Source organism: Petaurus breviceps, unplaced genomic scaffold (genome assembly GCF_028583685.1).
Source record: "Petaurus breviceps papuanus isolate PSGF00001 unplaced genomic scaffold, PetGlider_PUasm1.0 90740, whole genome shotgun sequence".
NCBI classification, from domain to species: domain Eukaryota; kingdom Metazoa; phylum Chordata; class Mammalia; order Diprotodontia; family Petauridae; genus Petaurus; species Petaurus breviceps.
This window is the reverse complement of record NW_027187330.1, coordinates 11,747,136-11,772,109: the sequence shown is the minus strand read 5'-3', so window position 1 is coordinate 11,772,109 and position 24,974 is coordinate 11,747,136. Positions and strand designations below refer to the sequence as shown.

Here is a 24,974-nt window from a genome sequence, read left to right as displayed (position 1 = left end):
AGATTTCTAGTTAAATTCCCTTCTCTTGTCCCCCCGATAAGTCTGATGAATGCCCACTCCCCTCGCCACGAGCTCAGAAGGTAGGAGCGAAAGTACCAGGGTATATTAATGTATCTTCCTAAAATCAAATCTAAAAGGTCCCTCTTGGAGTTTTGCTTTATATGTGGTGAGAAGAGATTCTGAAATCATTGGTTCTACAACAAGGATTGGCTCCACTTGAAAACACTTAAGGCAATAATCAGAAATTATGGTGCATTGGAAAAAGCATTAATAAGCCTTGGAATCATGAAACCTTATTTTCAATCTGTGCTCTGTCACATAAATGAATGACATTAACATCTCTGGGCCTCTATTTGCATGTATATAAAACAGAACAAGAGAAATAGATGTATTCTGAGGTCCAAGCTCTGGAACTATGATTCTATCTAGCTCTTTAGGATTAGGAAAAAAAAGCAACCCTCCCCCCCACAAAAAAGTGGTAAAATTTAAGCATATGAGTTGCATAAAAGACCTACATTTACCTGGGCCTAGTTTTCATTTTATTCACAGATTTAGAGCTGGAAGAGATATCAGCAGACATCTAGTTCAACCCCTTCATTTTAAAGAAGAGGAAGCTGGCTTCCAGTGAGTTTAAGTGACTGTGGGTTCTCCACAATCACATAGGTAGTAAGTGGAAAAACTGACAGATAAAATTATAGTAAATAGTTGGCTACAACAATGTACCTTCTCTAAGCCAAGACCAAACTTCCAAATCAAGGAAAAGCCTTTGAGCAGAATATATGGAATTTTCTCTAATTCTCTCTGCTGGGAATCAAAATAAAGTGGTTTCCCAATGGTGCATAAGACTGAATGGGCTATTACTTTAGAAATCATTTGTATAATTGGTGCCAATATTCCTCATGCTCATTGATGTGATGAGGCTAAACTTTCACTATCCCATGTGTATGTTTGTCATTTATCCCCTTCTCCTCAGGTGCAAAGAAGGCTACCAGGGAGTCCGCTGTGATCAGTTTTTGCCGAAAACCGATTCCATCTTGTCGGATCCAAGTACGTCCAATGTTTTGTTTTGTTTTTTTCTTTTTTTTCTTATGTCTATAATGCACATAATGGGCAACCATACTATATGACATAGACTTAGAGTGCAAGATGAGTTTCTTGCAGTGATGTGTAATGGATGATTTTTTAAATTTTCTTTCTCTCTTTTTTTTTTTTTTTTTTTTTTTTTACAAATCCACTGAAAGTTGGATCAAAGGGCACCCAGCCTGGGTGCTCTTGCTTTGAGTTAGGAGGAAATTTCTTTTTCCTCTTCACTAGTTCTAATAACTGCTCAAACTCCTACAAATTGCTCAGCCTACTTGGCTCACAAAGATAATTTAGTGATATATCTGATGTGGGAATATCCTCCAGTGAGGTAAATTGAAAGTTATCTGTGAATGAGCAAATGAGTCTTAGTGAGTTTCTGGAGTCCTGAAGAAGTAAATGATCACACAATTCTATGTGTCAGAATCAGGATGCAAATCTTTAAATTCTAAATTCAGCACTCAATCTCACACTGCCTCTCAACTAGAAAATAGGATATTAAAATATCCTTCCTACCATCAAAAATAAGTAAGTGGTATCTGCCCAAAACATCCAATAATTTCTGTGGAGAAAATGTAGTACAGTGGAAAAAGTAATGGATTTAAAACCAAGACTCAGGTTCAAATTCCACTTCTGCTACTTATTATCTGTCATTTGTTCTCTGCAAACAAGTAATTTATTAGATTATAAAAAACTTTATAAAATAATTCACCATAGGGCCCTTCTAGGCATTCCTTGGACAAGCCCCTTAGACCAAAATTCTTTCAATTTCCTTGGCTATAAAATGTGGAGATCAGACTAGATGGCCACTGAGGTCCATTCTGGCTCTAAAACAATCTTGTTCCTTGGGCTGGCACTGATGCATATATATTATAGGATGCTACTGAGTCTTTTACTCTTGTCCATTGTACCATGTAGTGGAAGGAAGATTGAACTTCAAGTTAGAATACCTGGGTATGAGTCTTGGCTCTGACATTTACTAGATAATAAAACTGAAGGCTGAATGTCAGCCAATTTGATTATTTCATAAAATTTGATTAATTCAGATACACCTTATTTGGCACTTTTTCTCATTACTTGCCTACAAATGGTTAATGCAATAGTTGCAAAGAGATAATATGTTAATTATATTTTTACATTCAATTAATGAAAGAAAGGCAAGACCTCTACTAATACTAGTCTTTAAATGTGAAACGATATGCATTAAATTATATATTTTATGTATTAAATAATACAACTATGTACTTTTAATTTATATATTTTAAACAAATGTCATTGGAACTTATACTCAAAAGTGAGGTTTTACTGAAGTCATAAAGCATCATGAACTAGTCAAAGAGTTGGGCTAAAATCAGGTTGCCTAGCACACTTTCTTGCACAAAATAAATACTTCTCAAGCACTTTAAAAAGAATTCACTGGATTTTACTAGTACTTTTAAGTCATTTAAAAATATTTCTGAGGAATAAAATAACATCTTTGAGAATAGTAAGTGGCCAATCCTGTAAAAACTAAGCATCAGCAATATATATATATATATATATACACATATATATATATATTTTTTTTTTCATATAGATTCAATACCTTCAACATATTTTTCCCTTAATTCCCTTAATGGTTGCTGAATTGAATGGTATGTAGATATGTGGATTTGTGTCTTTCCTGATAATGTCCAACTGGATATTAGAAATAGTCTGCTCCAGCTTTTTAGTGATGAAGTATAGTAAACTAATACTCAGAAAGGTCAATTGCCTTGTCCATGGTCAGGAAATTAGTGGCAAAATCTCTCCTAGGATTTAAATGTCTCCCAATCCAGTAATTTTTATACACCTATGGTAGTATCTATACACACTATATTTAATACATTACCTTTTGGGTTCATGCCTTTTTTTTTCTTTCATTTTTTCTTCCTTGTTGAGAAAGTTGTTAAAAAATCTCGTGGAAATATATATATATATATATATATATATATATATATATATATATATATATATATATATATATATATTTCAATATACTAAGAGAAAATCTGATTTAGGGCATTTGCCTATTATATTGGCAGTATTCTTTTCTTGCCCAGATACATTTCTCCTTCAGAACAGTAAGGCTGCATAAAACTCAGAAGCCAGAATAACTCATATCCCTCTCAGAAATAAATGTCATAATCCTATTGTTCTTTATTAGAGTGGTTATATATTCAGGGAATATTGTTAAATTTTCTTCTTGTACATAGGAAAGCAAACAGAATTTGGAGTGAGTACCTGAGATTGAGTTTAGGCTCTGCAATTTCCCAGTCATGTAGATTTAGGAACTTACTTCCCTTCTCCAGATCTCAATTTTCTCAATAGTAAAAAGAAAGGGTAGTTTCAGAAGAGATCTAAGGTTTCTTTCTCTTATAATATGATCCTTTCCTTGCTTGGGGTCAATAATGTTTGTGGTGGTAGTTGAAAATAATCAACAGAATTAACTTGAAAATTACATTTTATTATTGGACTGACCTTTGGTTAATTCATTTAACAAGCATTCATGGAGCTTCTATTATGTACAAGGAATTGTGCTAGGCTTTGTGTCAGACAGAAAGTTGTCAAATACTTGATCCTTCCCTATACAGTTTGTAGTGAATATTTTTCTTTACCCTTACTGCTTGCCTGAAGCAAGAGAGAAGGCTCAATCAAAGGACCTCTTTAGTGCCATTCAGATGGAGACATGATCAGCCACAATCAGAAGACAGGGCGATGGAAAGAAAAAAGCTTAGGAAAGCCCTGCCTTCAAAACCCCCAGGTGACAGTCTTAGTGTTGCAATTTACTGACTCTGTGACTTTAAGTCCCCATTTTTGTTATCCTTCAGTCTTTTCAGTCTCTGTCCAACTCATCATACCCCCATTTGGTGTTTTCTTGGCAAAGATCCTAGAGTGGTTTGTCATTTCCTTCTCCAGCTCCTTTTAGAGATGAGGAAACAGATGAGGGTCACAAAGTTAGTAAAAGTCTGAGGCCAGATTTGAACTCAGGAATATGAGTCTCACTGACTCCAGGTCCAGAATTCTATCCACTGTACTGCCTTAACTAGTTTCCATTCTACATCTATCAAATAAGGTCATTGGACTTGATGGTCTTTTTGTTGATGTTTTTAGTTTTATGATTTTTAACAGTTTTTGTGCAAGCCCACATTTCTAGGCATTATTTCTTTTTTTGAAATTTTATTTACTATTATTTTACAACATTCAATTTCACAAGTGTTTTTTAGTTCCCACCCCCACCCCAGGACTTGATATTCTTTGAAGTCCCTTCCATCTCCTTCAATTTTTTTTGGTCTATTTCCTTTTCTTGATGATATTCATCAGTAATGATTCCAGTGACTTATTCTCACTGACCTGAAGATATCTCCATTCCTAACACACTCCATTTGGATTGTTCTTACAACACTATGCAGTTATTTAAGCTTTCACTGAGCTTTAAACCTCTATTGAAATGCCCTTGTGGAAATACAATTTAATTCACTCCCTATAACATGGCTGGACCTGTTCTTTGCTCACTGTAATCAACCTTTAAAAATTAGACTTTTCCCATACAGCGTGTGTGTAGTTTGTGTTTTTGTTTGTTTCGTTGGGAGAGGAGAGTTAGAGGCTATTGTAGTTATCTCCCTCAGAGGACCAGTATGGTATGGTAGAAAAAATTTAAACCAAAGAAAACGTGGGGTTCACTTCTCTACCACCACTACCCCACTTTGTGAACTTATTTAAGTGCTCTGTCTTACTTTCCATGGCTATAAAAATAAAATGAATAGAAATAGTTATTGCCACCTAACTTTCTAAGTGTTTTAATACCCAAATGAGATAACATGAAAAAAAATGCTTTATAAACCACAAAGTCCTCTCTTGGGTCATGAAAAAAGGAACGTTACATCAATTATTTCATGGTGCATCAGGAACTCATCTATAACTTAGTCATAACCTTTATGTAACTTCTAGTCTTACAGATTTCCCTGGGGCCCTGAGAGGTTACATAGTCAATTGTGTCAGAGGATGAGACTTGAGCCTTCACTGCAAGGCTAGATCTCCAATGACTGTGTCAGACTATCTCCACATAAATTACTATATGAAACTCTTTTTTTTTCTTATTACTACTACCATATTTGAATCAATCAATCAAATATAGTAAAATATTAGCTTACTCATTAGCTACTTTAAAATACTACTTTTCTGTTCTGCACAATCAATAAAATCTAATCTGGAATCTTTTTTGCTATATGTCTTTGGTAAGGGAAAAACACAAACTTATTTTATGTTTAAAAAAAAGGTTCTCAAACTACTATTTTTTCAGAAAGATATCTAAAACTTCCTATCAGTTGTAGTATTGGTTTAAGGAAGCCTAAATTATATACATGGGAACTTTGACAATTTTTTCCATCAAAAAATTGAATGCTCACTCTATGGCTTCCAGGAAATTAGCTTTTGGGTAAGAAATTGAACATTAATATTAAATGTGGATCTAGAATATTAGGTTCACTGCTGATAAGTATTACTATAGGGTCATTTGATAGAATTAATAAATATTATCCTGCTTCTGAATGGGGGCAGAGGGACCACTTAATCAACAGACATGAAATTTTCCCTCCTAGTTTATATCAGGAACCACAGAGAATAATCAAGCCAAAGTATCTTTAATTATCTTGATTAGCAGTGAATGGAAAAATCTAGCTTAAGGAGAAAGAAATGTTTGAGTCTTTAAACTTTTTTTTTTCGTTCTTCGTGGACCTTATAATTTGAAGATAGACTGGAATGGTGGTGGGGGGGACCTCTCTAGTTATATCAAAACTAATAAGGTCAGGCTATTTTTTAACACAATGGCCTTCAAGGAACCTATATACAAACTAGAAGAAAACCCTAGGTACAGGTATAAATACAAAGCTTAGAAATAGGAGGGAAAGAGAAAGGGAGTGAGACAGAGAGACAGAGGCAGACATTAAGCAAATGGAGGAATCTAGAAAGCTTTTAAAACAATACCTTTTGACTTGAGCTTGGAAGGAAATGAGAGATTTTAAGAGATGCAGGTAGAGAGAGAATATATTTCCAGAAAAGGGTTGGAATTGGTGTATTGTGTGTATGTGTATCTGTGTGTATGTGTGTGTGTTAGGGGAATTCATAGCTATTCTGACATGTCTGAATGGTTAGAATCCAAAAGGGGGATTACACTTGTTTTTCTTGGTCCCATAGGGAAGTGTAGAAGCATTGTGTCAAAGATATAAAGAGGCAAATTCTGTATGACAATATAGAAAACCTCATTACAATTAGAGATTTCTACAAGTTGAATGGGATGTGTCAGGAGATAAGGATCTCCCTATCAATAGAGTTATTCTCCTTTATCTTAGATTTTGAAGACAGTTTGAGGTTTTGAGAGCATGAGGTAAACAAGGTGACCTCTGAGGTATTTTTTTTATTTTTAAGTATTATTTTAAGGTATTATTTTCTTATTAATGTATTTATTTTGCCTAGAACTGTGACTTTGTTGGTGTAGAGAGATCCCTAGTAAGAAACTACTTGGACTGCTTGCCTATCTACAACTATAATTTACACTCCTAGAAAGTTACTTTGTGTGTTGAGACCTTATGACTCTTCCAGGATCAGATACTGTATATATTTCAAGGGCATCCCTTAGACTCAGTTCTTCCTGACTCTGAGGCCAGCTCATAACACATACTATCTCCATCTCCATTGTTTTGTTAAAAGCATCAAATGAGAAATTCCAAACAAAAAGAAAAATAAAATTGAGAATATAAGTATGTATGTGATGCAATTAGAAATGTACATGTTTTATTTGAATGCTTAATTCTTTATTAGAATCTTGCATTTCTGAAATTTTACATTGTTTCAGAAATTGAATGAACAATTAACCAAGGATCCCCCAATACCCATATAATTTGGTTGTGAAACTAAAGTGTTAGTTTAAAGGATTTTCAGTAGGAATCACAATGGTCTAGGGATAAATAAGCATGATTTACAATAGGGCAATGTTTCAAATATTAACTTATTTAGCAAAATAATTTACTTATGATTAAGAGGTAGAAGTATTGAAGATAATCTAGTCAGATGCCTTACTTTACAGATAAAGAAACTGAAGTCTAGGGATGTGAAGTGATTGAACTAACTTCATACAGCTAGTAAGTGACAATGTTAGGATTTTAACCCAAGCCCTCTATGGAAGCCAGTATTTCAATTATAACTACCCTCTTTAATTGCTATATAAATAAACTGTCTTCACTATCCTCATTATCATTGACATTAAATCATTGTTTCTTTCTGTTATGGATCAAATTATATTTATTTATTTTTTTTGGAGGGTAGTTGGGGTTAAGTGACTTGCCCAAGGTCACACAGCTAGTTTTTGTGCTAAGTATCTGAGACTATATTTGAACTCAGGTCCTCCTGACTCCAGGGCCGGTTCTCTATTCACTGTGCCACCTAGCTACCCTATGGATAAAATTATTAAAAAAAATAAAAAATTTCACTTTACTCATCTGTAAAATTATAGGAGTTTGGCTAGATTAAAAGAGTCCTAAACCTGAGCTTTACTATAACTTTCAAGGAATCCCTGAACTTGGATCCAGAATAATCTACATCTTTTTTTTTATTAATTTCTAAATGAAATTTATCAGTTTGTTTAATTACTTTAAAACACTATTATGGTATGTCATCCATAGTCTTCACCTGAAAGCCAAAAAAGGTCCATGACATACACATAATCTTAAGAATCCTTGATTTAAATCACGTTTAAGATACTGAAAAGATTTATCAGTGTAATCAAGATGTATGTTCTATGTTTATTGCAGTTATCCCTTGAGAACCCTCCTATCCCAATGGATGATTAGCCTTTGGGGTATGATAAAGACTTTTCATTGACCATACTTATATCCCATATTTTAAATTATCATATACTCTTAGAAGAGGTATTATTTAATTCCACTGTATAACACTTCTTTTTGAAAATCCTGTGTAGTAAGTCCTTTCTAGGGTCATTCATTTGAGCAATTTTAATGAAGAACAGACTTAATTTCTCTTCTGCATTTGCATAGTAGGAAAGGATCAAAGTAGTATTTAGAATAAGACTGGACAATAGAAAGCACTGCCTCTTCTTTCTCTAACTCCAAGTTAACAAATATAAAAACTGACAAGAAGCCTGTAGCATTGCTTAAACTTTCTTAGAATCAAACTTATACTATTTCATCTATTTAAGAATTTCAAATTCAGGTATTAGTATTTAAGACTGAAGGAGACTTTAGGGATCATCTAGTCTCACTGAGCCCTCAAATCAATAGAGCCTGGACCAAATTTATACCATTAGAACCATTTCCTCATTTATAGTTAGGTTGGTTAGCTCTTGATGGTCCAAAAGAGTGAAAGTATTATTCTCAAGCTGCAGGTTATTTGATTGATTTTTTTTTCTTTTGAGGTTGTAGAGTTTTCTGTGTTTTTCTTTCCAGCAGGTTTTTAAAAGAGAAAAATAATATATCAGGATATGAAGCTCAGGGTTTTTATACAGTCTAGAGGCCCACTGTTCTGTAACAACTATATGACAGGATTAGTTAGAAAGGAGATACAAGCTAAGAAAAATCACTACTACCATAGTAATCATTTTAAAATTCACATTGTAGGGGCAGCTAGGTGACACAGTGAACACTGTCCCTGGAGTCAGGAGGACCTGAGTTCAAATCTGGCCTTAGACACTTAACAGTTACTAGTTGCATGACATTGGGCATGTCACTTAATGCCAATTGCCCTGCCTTCCCCCCTCAAAAAAAAGCAAAAAATATAATTCACATTATTTAGCATGTCAAGATTGAGGCAGATCTACCATTCATAGATCTGGTCTACCAATTCCAGAATCCTAATGGCTATGGAGAAATGGAGGCAGGGCTTCAGGGTTTGAATCAATTAGCTGCTATTGAGAACACCATTTTCTTGGCAATTTAGGGAGTGACCAGGATTTTTCTCATAGAGGCATATTGGATTCTTATATTCTAAATTAATTTTAATGGAATTGGCAAATACCTTCCCCAATCCTGAATAAGTAATGAAAGACCTAGGTTGAGAGTTAGGAGATACTTTGGAGACTATTTAATCTAATTTCCCCTTCATAACTAGAAAAGACCTTGGAGATCATCTATTGAACCCTTCTCATTTTATTCATGTGGAAAATAGAGCCAGTAAGCTGTCCAAGTTATAGCTACTTAGTGGCAGAAATGAGATGATAAGAGTATAGATTTGGAATTAAATGGAGGACTTTGAGGTCATTAAATCCAGACCTATTCACTTTACAAATGAGGAAACTGAAGCAAAGGGAGAAAGATAAGGGGATCTATGCCTCAAAGTCATAAAACTAGCATGTATCTGAGGAGGTATTTGAATCCAGGCCTTCTCCACTTTAAGTCCTTTGTTCTCATCTGCCCCAAATCCTCTGATTCCAAATCCAGTGTTTGTTCTGATAGAACATTCCTGCTCTCTTTGGAAAAATAATGCCTAACTTTAGAGTCAAAAGTTGGGCCCATTGTTGTGTTTGGCAAGAGTTTGGCATGGATGTCCCATGGATACATCCTCATTCTTGCCAACTCTACTATAGCTTTGTGCAAGAATGGGCCTCAGAATGAGGGGAGTGTAAAAGAGCCTCATTTAAGGGTGTCTCTGTGCCTATAAAAGTGCCTGATCTAAAATAGAGGTAGGCCTAAGGAGGAAAGAATCTCTCATCTGGCAGACTGGCCCTTTGGAGTGGTAGTAGATGAGAAGGAACAAGCATTTAAGTATATACTATGTGCCAGGCACTGTTCTAAGAACTTTAAATTATTCTTATTTAATCCTCATAACAACCTTGTAAAGCAAGTGCTATTATTATCTCTGTTTTAAAGTTAAGGAAACTGAGGCTGGTAGAGAAATGACTTGTTGAGGGTTATACAACTCAGGGCATATTTGAACTCAGAACTTCCTGATATTAGTCCCAGAGCTTAAGCTATCGCTCCATCTATCTGCCTCTTGGATTCTAGAGTCATGATGCTCTTAATAGAACTGTATCCACTGAGTAGATCATGAACTTCCATACTCTCCCTTATTATATCCAGAGGGTACTGAAAAGTAGGTAGAAGATGTCAGTTTCTCTGGCAGAGAAAATTATACCCAAAAGACCTTGAAATGAGAGTAGCCAGCAAATCTCTAGAGTGGAGAAGAATACAACCACAGACTTCATGGGAACATAGTGAGATGATTCTAGGTTTATTCAACCAAGCAGCATTTATGAAGCATTTATGATGGGTCACACAATGTTCAAGGCACTGGGACACAATGAGAAACTAAACAGTCCCTTCCCTAAGGGAGCTTGCATTCTATTAGGGGAGGCAATGTGTAAGTTCACAAAGGTATTCATCAAACGGAGGTAGTGTACGTGATATTGCAGAATATTTGTTGTGGGAGTCTTAGAAGTTATGGGACATTGTGTGACTTTGGTTTTCTTTGATTCTCTTGTTACAGAAAATGTATCTGGTTATTGTTGATGTTATTGTTCTTATATTCTTTCCTTTTCCTTTCAAATAAAATTTTTGTGACCCATTGAGGCCCCAGCTTGCAAGCTGAGTAATTTCAGTAAACCTACTGAGTCTGTCTAATAGAGTGAATTCTCCAGGTTTCAGAGTTGTAACTAGGACACTGAGAAGCATAACAACCCCCATAAAGCAAATTATAGACTAAAAAGAAAGGAATTCCAAATGGAAAATTGGCCAAAAGTGAGCCTGACATCCGTTGCTTTTTGTTTCTAAGACTATTTGGTCATTCCACAATAGCTTCTAAGAACATGCCTTGGCTTGTCACATGTGGTGTGAGATTTCTTCTCCAAATTCAGCCCTCATTTTACTGTGTCTCTTAAATGAATTTCTGAGTTTGGACAAATTTGGGAATTGTGTCTAAAATGAGAGTTGTTTTTTTGTTTTTTTTTCTAAAAGGGGGGTATTTTCACCCTTCAAAATGAACTCAGCCCCAACAATGTTTTTTTTCAAATACCTACTTTTTAAAAAGTGGCTTTCTGTTTTCTCTAGGAAATACAAATACAAAAATGTTTGCTTAGTATTTATGGCATTTTGAAATCTGGCTCCAGCCTATTTTTCATGGTTCAATTGACATTCAGGCTGAACTAAAATCAGCAAGCCATTTCTAGCTTCACTGCATTCTCAAACGCCATCCCTCCTTCTTATGTAACAGATTCTAACTAGTACCTTGAAGACCTTCCCTCAAATTAATTCAGGACTTGTGTTATATCAACCTTCACAATATTCCTTAAAGCATCACAGAACAATTTAGCTTTTCTCACAGCTGCCTTTGGCATGCCCCGGACTATCTCTGTCTCTGTGGGGTTTTTATCAGGATTAAGGATCTGTATTGGGACTGGTTGCTGCAAGTGTTCAACCTGTGTGAAGAAAAGACAAGGTGATGCTCCTGGAGTGGCCATGTGACACCCTCCTCTATATTCTCACCAGACTCCCTTCTCTTCAATTTCCTTCTTTTCAGTCCTGGTATCTCTCTACATCAACATCATTTCCTAATGAGAGAATTTCCCTTGGTTCCAAAGTATCACATATTACATATGTTCCATCTATTCTCTTAAAAGTATGTCTTATTTACATCAAAACATTATGGGACCATAACTGACTGGATCTCAGAAGAGGTTGCTTGTACATGAAATCCAAGTTTGTGCAGATCCCTGTTTTTCAGATTTCTCAGACTCAGATCAAGGCTCATTCCAAGTACTACCTCCTTTATGAAGCTTTTCCAGATTCTTCCCCTAACATGCCCCATGTGTAAGTGTCCTCACCTTCATATCTGTGTAGAAAATTTAATTTTTTCCTGAATCCTTTTATTTCTTGAATTTGTATTATACTTATTTTTGGTGCATGGCATATTTTATTAGCATCATAGGATCATTGAGTTAAAGTACAGGAAGGGTCCTTTAAGGACATCTAGTTTAACCATTTCATTTTATAAACAAGGAAATTGAGACAAAATAGTGTAAAAGGACAGAGCCCTGGGCTTGAGTTAGGAAGATATTCATTTAAATTCCTTAGTTGTGTGATACTGACAAGTCACTGGACCTTTCTGTGACTCAGTTTCTCCCTTTATAAAGAGAATATTTTCCTCTTAGGTGACTTTTTGCTCTTAATCTATGATCCTAAATGAGGTGCCCAAGGTCACACATACTAATAAGTAGGAAAGGAAGGATTTTTACCCAAATCTTCTGACTCCAAATATTGACTGCCTTCAAGGCCTGCTTCCTTTTGTCTTTGAATGACCAGTGCCTGTTATACAGTCAGAGTGAAGAGAATGAGGGGGAAGACAGTTTTTGAATGCATAAGGCTTAGGACCCTAATGGAAAGCAATTCCTTTCACCTTGGGCAGATAGATTAGAGGTCAATAAGTTCAGAAGGAAGGCTAGGTGGCACAGTGGATGATGGGCCAGTACTGGATTCAGCAAAATTCATCTTGCTGACTTCAAATGTGATCTCAGACACTTTCTAACTGTGTGATTCTGGGCAAGTCATTTAACCTGATATGCCTCACTTTCCTGATCTGCAAAATGAACTGGATAAGGAAATGGCAAACCACTCTAGTATCTCTGGCAATAAAACCCCAAATGGGTTCATGAAGTGTAAGACATGACTGAAAAACAACAAGGCTAGAATATAAAGAGTTTAATTAATATCATTTGACATGCAGTTAACAGATAAATAACAAGAACCACCAATAGAGAAGGAATGAATGTATGGGTGCATGTGCAAATGCACATAGGTCTACAGGCATACATATACATGACATCTATGTGCATAATTATATGTATGTGTACATGTATGTGTGAATACATGTGTGCACAATGCATTGTGCATGCATGCATACACATATGTTACTCAGCCCTGGAGTGATATTCTCCAGCAAAAGGAAACATTCAAATCAGTCTATCAGGTGGTAAAACCAGTTATTTTCCTTATTTGAGAGGTTGCACAATAGAGGCAGGTCATCAGGGGCCGTTGCAATAGCAAACTCAGACCTGCTCTAGGCAATTAGACATGGGGAAAAATTGTAGAACTAAAAAGGATCCATTTTGTTTTCTCTCCTCCTCCACTCACAAAATAGGTATTTTTAGTTGAATTCGATGGACTTATTTGCAGCTATTGTGTAGTCCAAGACCAGAAATGTGTTACAGGTAGATGCACTTGCTGAAGGGTCTTTGAACCCTCTGGAAACACTCTCATTGTTCTGAAGAAGTTTGAATGTCTCCTTAAGAAGTCTTCTTTATCACTGAATAGGATAATTGGAGGAAAAAAATTGTATTTAGAAGCCAGAGGAGTTCTAGACCCCTTCAGGTAAAGGCAAGAGAGGTCACTGTATAAAGGTACATAATAATTAGAAACTGAGACTCTGGATATCCAGTCCTGTGCATTTTCCCCCTCTGATCAATGTTCTTTCCTGAAAAGTTGAAATTTGTATGTGTGTTGTGTAAATTTACTCAGAGGTTTTCAGCTATTTGAGATAGAAACTTAAACATCAAAACTATCACATTCATAAATGGCATTAATAAATATAAGAAAAGCTTTCTCATTGAGAAATTCCCTTCTTTTCACAGGCTCAGCTTTGTGAATTTGAAGCTAGGGAACAGCTTATATAAAAATTCACTCTATATAATAATAAGGAACATAGGATGTGATCTCAGAGTTACTAATAAATTCAAAGAGATAGATTGAATATAACCCATTGTAACTGAAGAAGCATTCTAATTCCTTTCTCAATCAGATTTCATGGCCAGGGTTCTTTCTGTCTTTTCCCCTTTTCACTGTACTTTTAGCAAGGTCTTGTTTGATTTTGCTTCACTGGATGAGGTGAAATTGTTCCTACAGCTTGTCAGATTGCATTTACAAGTTTCCAAAAGAAAAAAGTTCTTAAAACAATCTTACTTCTTGATGGACAGAGAAACAGCTGAATAAGGTCACCCAAAACTTCATAGATCAGAAAGTGGAAGGTATCTAGATTTCTTAGGATTGCTTTTATCCTTCTCCATCATTCCACTGCTCAAGTGCCCTTCTTAGAAAAGGTCACATCATTCCAATTTTTTTGTCATAGATGAAGATTATAAGCAGGCTTTTATAGAGGAGAGAAAGCCCCCCTGCTTTAATAACATTGTCTTCTCTTGGTTCGTGATGTCTGACTCTTCCTTTTCATCCTCCTTTGTTAGATCACTGATAGATTGATGAGTGTATAGAAGAGGACAGGCAGGATGGTGAAGGTCTTTATGTTCATGACATAAGAGAAAAATCAAGGAACTGGGAATATTTAGGTAAGATTCAAAGGGGACATTTATCTGTCTTCTAGTATTTGAAAAGATATTGTGAGGAAGCAGAATTAGATTTGTTTGGTTGGCTCCAAAGGGGAAAGTCAGGAATCATGGGCTGAAGTTGAATAAAGGCAAATTTCAGTAAATTTTGATCAAAAGCAAAACAAAAGAGAAAATCAACTTCCTAACAATTAGAGCCATTCTAAAGGACAACAGACTGCCTCAGCAAGCAGTGGGTCATAAGAGCTTTCCAGGCAGAAGTGAAATGACCGTATATTACATATAATGCAAATCCCTTTCAGAAATGGATAAAACTGGGGTAGCTAAGTGACCCAGTACATAGAGCACTGGCATTGGAGTCAGAAGGATCTAAGTTCAAAACCAGTCTCAGATACTTGACACTTACTAGTTTTGTGACTCTGGGCACGTCCCTTAACCCCAATTTCCTCAACAACAACAAAAAATGGAAAAAACTAGATGCCCATTGAGGTTTATGCTACCTCTAAAATTCAATGATTTGGAGGCTTTAGGGTTCCTAGATCCACTCTCCAATCAGACAGAAGATGAGAATAATGTGGAGTATCAAGACTGATGGAATCTTACAGAATAATGATATTTTCCCACTTTCCCACATGACCTACCTGTGGGATGGTGGAAAAATAAATGAAGTCAAATATTATCCAGAGATTCAATTATTCTTATGCAAATGATCCCATATCATCCAATACCTTATATAGCTAGCTCCTAGATGCAATCCAGTGATTATTAATCTGGATTCTGTGGGCTATGGATATCAGGGAGGCTAGGAATTGTATGTGAAAAAAATTGCAACTTTATTTTCACTAACCTCTAACTGAAATTTAGCATTTTCTTCAATTATTAATATATGCACCAAACATTAGTCTAAAAAGTAGTTTACAAGATTTACCAGAAAGCCAAAGGCATCCATGATGAAGACAATGTTTAAAAGTCCTGACTTAATCTTTTTCCAGATGTTTCATTGGCATCTCAAATTTCACATTTCTAAAACCAAACCCACTTCAGTCCATATCTAGCTTGCTGGCTACTTGTTTTGTAATATCTCGATATCTCAGATCTCCCTCAAACCTATCCCTCTTCTAAACATTCCTTTCCTTTTTTATGGTTATATCCTCCTTCCAATCACTACACTTCATCATTGAGCCCTCCCTCTCTCTCATACTCCAATACCAAGTATTATTGATCCTATCTACATAATATCTATTGTCTCCATCTCTTCTCTTCACTCACAAAGCCTAAACATTATTTCTGATACTTAATCAATAAACTCCTGGCTGGTCTCCCTGGGATTCCTAAAATACACATCTGGACATCCTTATATTCCCCACTGCCCCATTCTTCATTTACTGCCTACTGCCTATAGGGTAAATTACAAAAACCCGTCTACAATATGGCCTCCTCTGACTTCCAAATCCTGTCCCATTTTACTCTCCTCTCCAGACTCTTTTGTTCAAACTAGATTATTAGTTGTTACCTATAGAAACCATTACACTTCCTGTTTCCATGCTTCTGGTTCCTTAAACCTGAATTGCATTCCTTCCTCACAATGAAATTCATTAACTATTTTTTTCAAAATTTTGCAGCTATGAAGTAGAGGGGTGGTAGAGTAGTTAGTGCTGGACAGCACAATAGCTAGAATGGTGGACTTGGAGTAAGAAAGATCTGAGTTCAAATTACGTCTTCTAGGTGTGTAACCATAGAAAAGTCACTCAGTTTCTTTTTGTCTAAGTTTTCTTTTCTTTCTTTTTTTTAATAAGCAATTTGGGTTAAGTAACTTGCTCAAGGTTACACGGCCAGTTATTTCTGGGTGTGGTGCTAAGTATCTGAGCTGGGATTCGATCCCCAGGTCATCCCGACACTGGGGTCAGTGCTCTTACTCGCTGTGCTACCTGGCCACCCCTTTGCCTAAGTTTTCTTTTTCTTTTTTTTTAGTGAGTAAAGAGAGTTTAATTTTTTTTAAAGCAATCAGGGTTAAGTAACTTGCTCAAGGTTACACAGCCAATTATTTCTGGGTGTGGTGTTGAGTATCTGAGCCTGGATTTGATCCCCAGGTCATCCTGACACTGGATCCAGTGCTCTTACTCGCTGAGCCACCTGGCTGCCCCAAGAGTTTAATTTTTTCATGTTATTTTTATTTTTTTTTATATTTCATTCATTCATTCATTCATTCATTCATTCATTCATTCATTTATTTATTTATTTATCTATTTATTTATTTATTTATTTATTTATTTATTTGAATTAATTTGTTTGTTTCCTTTTAGTTTACAGGATTCAATTCCACAGTTCCTTGAGTTTCACATTTTGTCCCCTTCCCTCCCCTCCCCACCCCATGGCGGCATATAGTCAAATATAGGATCTGTAAATACTTTCACATTATACATTAGTCAGGTTATAAGGATGGATTGTACCAGCTGGAATGAAAAATGGTAAAGAGGAAATAAAACCAAATAAGAGAAGGCAAAAGATCAGGTATTTTGCTTCCTCCTGGATATAAACTTAGTTCTTTCTAGTTCTTTCTCTGGATGCACATATTTCTCTCCATCATGAGTCTTTTGGGATTGACTTATATCACTGAATTGCTGAGAAGAATCCAGTCTATCAAAGCTGATCATCACACATACGTTGTGTCTCTAATTGTGTACAAATTTCTCCTGGTTCTACTCTTCTCACATCAGTTTGTATAAGCCTCTCCAGGTAAATGTGAAGACCGTCTGCTCCTTGTTTCTTATAGCACAATAGTATTCCATAACATGCATATACCACAACTTGTTCAGCCATTTTCCAATTGATGGGTACCCCCTTAATTTCCAATTCTTTGCTACCACAAAAAGAGCTGCTATAAATATTTTTGTAGATATGGGTCTTTCTCCCATTTCTATGATCTCTTTGTGATATAACCCTAGGAGTGTTATTGCTAGATCAAAGTATTTATAGCCCTTTGGGAATAATTCCAGCTTGCTCTCCAGAAAGGCTGGATCAGTTCACAACTCCACCAGCAATGCATTAGTGTTCCAATTTGCCCACATCCTCTCCAGGATTTTTCATTTTCCTGTTTTGTCATCTTAGCCAATCTGACTGGTGAGATGTGGTACCTCAGAGTTGTTTTGATTTGCATTTCTCTAATCAATAGTGAATTAAAGCATTTCTTCATGTGCTTATAGATATCTTTAATTTCTTTCTCTGAAAACTGCCTGCTCATATCCTTTGACCATTTATCAATTGGGGAATGACTTCTATTCTTATAAATTTGACTCAATTCTCTGTATATTTTAGAAATGAGTCCTTTGTCAGAGACATAGGTTGTAAAGATTCTTTCCCAATTTCCCACCTCCCTCTTAATCTTGGTTACATTGGCTTTGTTTGTACAGAAGCTTTTCAATTTCATGTAGTCAAAATTATCCATTTTACATTTTATAATGTTATCTTATTCTTGTTTAGTCATAAAGTCTTTCCCTCTCCACAAGTCTGATAGGTAAACTATCCCTTGTTTTAGGAGACTGCTTACAGTATCAACCTTTATACCTAGATCATGCACCCATTTAGACTTGATTTTGGTATATGGTGTTAGATAATGGTCTATGCCCAGTTTCTGCCATACTATATTCCAGTTTTCCCAGTAGTTTTTGTCAAATAGTGAGTTCTTATCCCAAAAACCAGGGTCTGGGGGTTTATCAAACAATAGATTACTATAGTCATTGACTTCTGAATCTCATGTGCCTAATATATTCCATTGATCCACTCCTCTATTCCTCAGCCAGTACCAAGTAGTTTCTAAGTTCTAAGTTTTCTTAACTGTAGAAAGGGGATATTATTAGCACTTACCTTCCAGGGTTCTTGTGAAGATCAAATGATTGTCTATCATAATACCTCACACAGTAGGAATATGTAAAATTTTGTTATTATTAATATTATTATTTTTATTACTCAGATGCAATCTCTTACAAAAAGTCCTTCCTGATTTTTCCAGTTTATAGCATTATTTCTCTCTCAAATGTATTTTTATATCTGTTTATATATTTTGTATTTACTTGCCATGGTGTTGAAGACAAAGTCCTATCCTGTGCCAGCCCTGACTGAGGCTAGTCTAGTGGGGTGGAATGAGATATTCCAGGATTATTTAATTTTTAAGAACAAGAGGTTTACTTAATGATAGCCTGGAAAGGGTATTCATAAAAGGTGCAGTATTGTTTCTTTCGGACTCTGTTTTTGCCTTCACATTTGCCATGGTGACATTCTAAATCATCAGGGTGTGTCAGATCTGAGGATCCCTCACTCCTCCTTGCTGAGTTGAGGTGACCAACGAGCTATGTCAATGATTCAAGCTTTAATTACCGGGACCAATTAAATTTTAACCTAATTTTAAAGAAAAAAATAGACTAGACTGTATGGAGTATTTAAGTGTTTCTTAGAGGCAGTCTGGTGAAGGCTGTGGTTTCTCCCTCTTTTTCAGCAAAGGAAACTAGGTCTCAGAGGCATGAAATATTTTGTACATGGCAATGTCATCAATAAACATTCAAGGTGGGATTAGAACCCAAGTCAGATTAACTCTAATGTAATGAGCAGAAATGCATAAAATAGAATATACAGAAATAAAAAGGAAACCAATTACATAAACATAATATTTTAATATGTTAAATAATAAATTTAATACTAATGAATTAACATTAATATGTTGATATAATATATATTAAACAACTCTTAGAGATATATCTGTATGGCAAAAATAAGTTTAAAAATGTTTTTTAAAAAGTTTTAAAATGTTAAAAAAAAATGTTCATAGACCCCAGGTTAAGAATCCCTCAAGAAAATATTTCTCCTAACAAAGGGCTGAATTTGGATTTCCAGAACATGATTGCAAATTTTCCCAATGCTATTTATCTCTTCTGTGACCTTAGATTATTAATTTAACATCTCTGGGACTAGTTTTCTCATTCATTAAGTGTGGTATAGACTAGATCATATCTAAGGTTCTTTCCACTTATAAATCTATGTTTCAATGACCTCAGCTTTATTGATAAATTTTAAAAGTTTTAAGATCAATTCCATTGTAGACTTGGGTGAACATAAATGTTCTTTTTTCTTCTTCATGTTTGTTTCTCTTTAAGTTTCATAGTAGAATGTTGCCTCCTGAGAAACAAATATTCTACTTATAGCGTGATTACTATGGTACCAATTGTTGCCTGGAAGATTGTCATCTAAAATAACATTTTTTAAGGAGCTAATTAAAAGTGTCAGGATTATTAATTGGTCCAAATGTATAGTTTTCTTTTTGGGGGAAAATTCTAGTGCGGAAACTTCTTGCACAGATATAGAATGGCAACTATCCATAATGTATTAAAGATTTGCTGTGAGACAATGAGATTTCAAATGATTTATCAGGATAACATAGTAAGGTTTGAAAACTGGTCTTCTTGATTCCAAGGCCAGATATTTAGTCATTATTATATCCTTCCTCTCAATATCATACTATGGTCACACACATACATACACATGCATACATACACACATAAACATAAGTGTAGTATATGTTTAGGCATGTTATATACATTGTATGTGTGTATGTGCATAAACATATGTGTGTGAGAGAAACCATAAGCCCAGACCACTTTTTAACCCAACATTATAAATATAAGTCTCATGCTTATATACTTCTGACTTGAGTTATAATAATAATCTTGAGTTGTGGATATGAAAGCGACAATGTCTTGCCTCATTTTCATGCCATATCAAAATTTTAAAGGAGTAAGTAAAATGACCAATTATTAAATCATCTTTGGGCAGTAGAAATTCTTCTTCCTTAGCCTCCTCAAGATGGGTTTCTAGAATAGCAAGTAGAGGAGAAATAATAGGTGGTGTTAACAGAGCACTTTAAGGTTTACAAAGTACTTTTTTATGTCTGATGTCCTTTGAACACGATAAGAGTTTAGGAGGTAGGAATTACAAGTTTTAATGTCCTTATACAGAAAAGGAAATTAGGACTCAAAGACACAAAATGCTTTGTCTATGACCATGTAGCTAGTAAGCATTCACAGTGGGATAAGAACCCAAGACAATTTAACTCTAAGAACTCTATTCAGTAAGAAATACTTCCCCTACTAGTAAGAAATAAAATCTCTATGTGTTAAATCAAGAAATTGATTTTTCAAATGGCAGAGTATAGATGATTAAATGTTATGGCGATCAAAATTTTGGCTTCTCATATTTGCCTTGCATATCACATGGAGAGATATAATCTCAGACAGAGATGTCAAAATGCTGCCTACCAATGAATTTCTGAGTGGGACTTTAACCAGATTAAAATGTAATTGAGAATATTTAATAAAAGATAAGATAAAGTTAATATTTGACTAAATCAATATACATCCTGCAGTATATATATATATACACATATGCATATATGTATATGAGTTTTCATGCATATGTGTGTATCATGTTGCATATATCTACATGTATATATACATACATATATTCATTGTGTATATGAATATGTATAGCATATATATATGTGTACTGTGTATATATGCACACACTATATGTATATATGTATACATGTAGCATGTGTTTATATATACACATGCATGTACATAAATAAACACATATTTCTATTAGAGTTTGACATCACAGGTCTATGGCAGTGATCAATACTTACATTGGTATATATATATAGGTGAATTCGTATATGGTCAAATAACTAGGAAAAAACAGGCCACTAGTAGGTTTACATGAAATATTTTTTTCAGTATGCTTCAGGGATTAGTCCTTGGTCTTAAAACTCTTCATCTTTTTTATCATTGGTATGAATGGAAATAAGATATGGAATACTTTTACAATTTTCTTGTGACATAAAGCTCAGAAAAAATCCCCCAAAAAACAAAACAAAAAATCTCACGCTAGAACAATAGGCCGAATGTAGTAAAGTTACATTCATTCAGGATAAATCTAAAATCCAACACATGTTTTTAAAAATCCACTGCAGAAATATAGGACAGGGGAGGTTCAACCAGGCAACAAAACATTCATAATGAAAATAATTGCAGGTTTTACTAGAATGCAAACTCAATCTGAGTCAGAAGTGAAATATTACAACGACAAAATTTAAAAAAAAGGTCTACTACAAATAGAGACTTTAGTAACGGTGTAGAGGAAGTGTGTCCAGAAAAAGAGATATAATAGTCCCATTACAGTCATGCATAGTAGGATCTTATATGATGCAACTGTGCTCATTTTTAATGCTACATCTAAGGAAGAACACTGAGAAATTACTAACATCCAAAGATAGTGACCTACTGATATGAAAGAGGACAGGAAAGACTGGTTACTATTTTCAGGTTTTTAAAGGTACATCATATGGGAGGGATAGCATCCACTTATCAGTGGGTATAATTTATACCCATATAGAGAGGCTGATTTCATCTGGTTATAAAGAAAAGCTTCCTAATAATTAAGGCTAGCCAAAAGTCAAACTACTTCTAGAGGTAGTGGGTTCTCTTTCACCAGATTCCATCTGGCAGAACCTATATTAGCATTAGTCAGTGATATTAAAAAGGGAATATTCCTATTCATTGCAGACTAAAAAGGATATCATCTAAGTCCTTCACATTTAGCAGATTCTTTCATTCTGTGAGTCTTTTCTTCATCTATGTGAAAAATGCAGCTCTTATCCATTCATTCTTTTACAAATGTTTATTGAGCACCTACTATGCTTTTGCATAGTTATTTCGGGTAATTTTGTTCTGGTATCAGCATAAAATTGTTGGGCAGGTGCTTTGAAGAGTCCCTTAACTTGATGGCATGAACCAGATTTTATTTATTAAGTAATGACTATTCCTGGAAATAAGAAAAAAAAAGTATCAGAACACAAGAATTAGACATGACTGACCCTGGATTGATTGAGGGATTCACTCAAGAAGACATTCCAATAAAGGATTAGAACATCTCCAGAGAATAAAAAAAAATGTGAGGATGGGATTGTATTTCAAACACCCAAATTATAGCCTAACAATCATTATAGAAGATGTTGACTTACCTAGGTGTAAGTGATTAGAAATTGTCAGGATTGTGATGGCTAGGTGGCCCAGTGAACAGAGTACTGGCCCTGGAGTCAGGAGGACCTCAGTTCAAATGCGGCTTCAGACACTTAACACAAAAAACTTGCCATGTAGCCTTGGACAAGTACCTTAACCCCAATTGCCCTACCTTCCCCCCTCCAAAAAAAAAGCAAAAAAAAAGAAAGAAATTGTCAGGATATTGACAATGTCCTCATCCAAATATTTGTCATAGCCAATTATCCTCTGAGAGATTGCTTGCTGAAGAATCCCCAAGTCCTTTGATATTTCCTATGCTTCCATTCTTTTACTGATTTTTTTTTGGCAAAAACTATTCATTTTACCTACGTCATAGAGTGCTTAGCTAGAATTTATTAGATGGCTAGCTGATATCACCCTAGAAAGAAATGTAAAACAAGTTTCTCTGACTTGGTCAAACACAAGTAGAGCAGATACTTGAAAATAGTTTGCAAAGATGATATTTTGTTTTCTATTTCTTATACTTTTCTTTGGGGGTTGTTCACTTTTGTACCTTTTTTTGGCAAGTGAAAACACTTCTTTTCTCCCTGCTTCCAAAATAAAAAATAAAACCAGCAGTTCTTAATCTTCTGTCAAGACTTCTTGCTTCCTGTCAATTGCTGCTGGTGATGAAAAATGAGTGGCATATGAGATTCAGAACCAAATAACTACCAGTATTTTAGAGTTGGCCTTCTCCTTAGATGTCTATGAAAACTGTGAGCTATATCAAAGCTAACAGAAAGGAGATCATTTTTATCTTTTCCACACTTGCGAATTTGATATACTTTTCATTACATTTCCATAACTCACAATGAACATAATCTGCTTTACTACTTAAGATTGTGGTTAGAACAATATTTGGAAAATATATAGAGATGGGTATATCCACAGATATGTGTATATGCTTATATATACATATGTGTATGCATAAATGTGCACATATAGATAACTATTTCAATATGCTTGTTTTTCTTTGCAATCCTAAGGTTTTTATTCTGATATGTGGTCAGTACGTTTCTCCAGTATCTCAAAGCAGATCATGACATCAAAAAAAGGTTAAGAACCACTGATTTGGGGCAATGCAACATGTTTTTAAAGTAACAAGCCTTGTGTTGAAGCTCATTTTCTATTATTTACATGATGTGAGATCCTAACCAAGTCATTTAGCCTCTTTGAGGCTTAGTTTCTTCATCTGTAAAATGGCAACACTTACATGTATTACTCACTTTACAAGGTCTGTATAAGAAATTTAAAATATATATTATGAATTTAAGCATTTATGTATTGTCATCATTTTGTCCAGAGCCATGATTTCACTGATCGGTAGAGAGTAGGCCCATAATTTCACTGTTATAAGAAACTCCAAGATCAGGAAACTTCCTCTAACAATACATGTAGGCACCTTTTCTGTAACTTTTAGTCAGAGAGTTGCCTGGAGCACTGAAAGGATAAATAACTCATCCAGGGTCATACAAGATGTATCAGAGGCAGGACCTGAACACAAGTTTTCCTTGCTTTGGGAACCAGCTCTCTTATCTACCTGTACCATGACTCTCTCTATCATTTCATTAATGTTTGGAATTCCTAGTGTAGACATTTTGTCCACCACTGTAACTTCACTTAAGTTCATAGTAAGAAATTTGACTGGGGCCACTGAGAGGTTAAGTGACTTCCCTGTGGCTCTGAATATTTAAGATGAATGAATGAATGAATGAATGGTTAGGTATATGAATATGGATGGGAGGATCATTAGATAGATAGATGGATAAATTAATGGATGGATTGATGGATGAGTGAATGAGCATTTATCAAAAAATTGTGATATGCCAAGGACATTGCTAAGTATGTAGCAGAAGCAGATTTTGAACTGAGATTTTCTGAGTTCATGGAGAGTTCTTTCTCCACTACACCATTTTAACTTGCCTATTATATAAACATGATTTATTTTTATCATTATTTCACTTCTGATCTTGTAGATATTTCTGAAACTCTTGTTCTAGTCTCAGTTTCTACCTATTTTAAAGAAAACCTGGGGAATAATAATAATTGCAAAATAAGGTTATTGTGAAAATCAGATGAGATAATGTATGTAAAATGAAACCCTCCATGTGCTAGGATTCTATTAGTAACAGCTCAGCAGAAACCACTATGATCTAAAACACTTGGGCAATTATGTAGCTCAGAGCTGTTTTGTGTCTGAGATATATGCCTACTTCCTTTCATTGGGTTTCTTTGGAGCATGACTGATGCCAGGGCTACAATTTCCTTATCTTAAATCCTCCAAGTCTTCACTTTTGCCTTTCTAAAAGGAAGAGCCTTGAATGTTAATGAGTCCACTTTGCCACGCAAAGATTCACTGAGATTGCTGTTTTGGGAAGTCTTACATTTCTGCATTTAGTTGTCTTTTGGGGAGCCTTGGGATACAGTAATGATAG

General features: G+C 35.1%; 1 protein-coding gene across 1 annotated transcript in view; it reads left to right on the top strand.

Moving 5' to 3' along the window:
* NRG3 (neuregulin 3) overlaps positions 1 to 24,974 on the top strand; it is a 1,209,945-nt gene that overhangs the window by 881,866 nt on the left and 303,105 nt on the right. Inside the window, exon 3 of the mRNA XM_069067316.1 lies at positions 974 to 1,047. Coding sequence (XP_068923417.1) covers positions 974 to 1,047 — 74 coding nt within the window. The remainder of the gene's footprint in view (positions 1 to 973; positions 1,048 to 24,974) is intronic.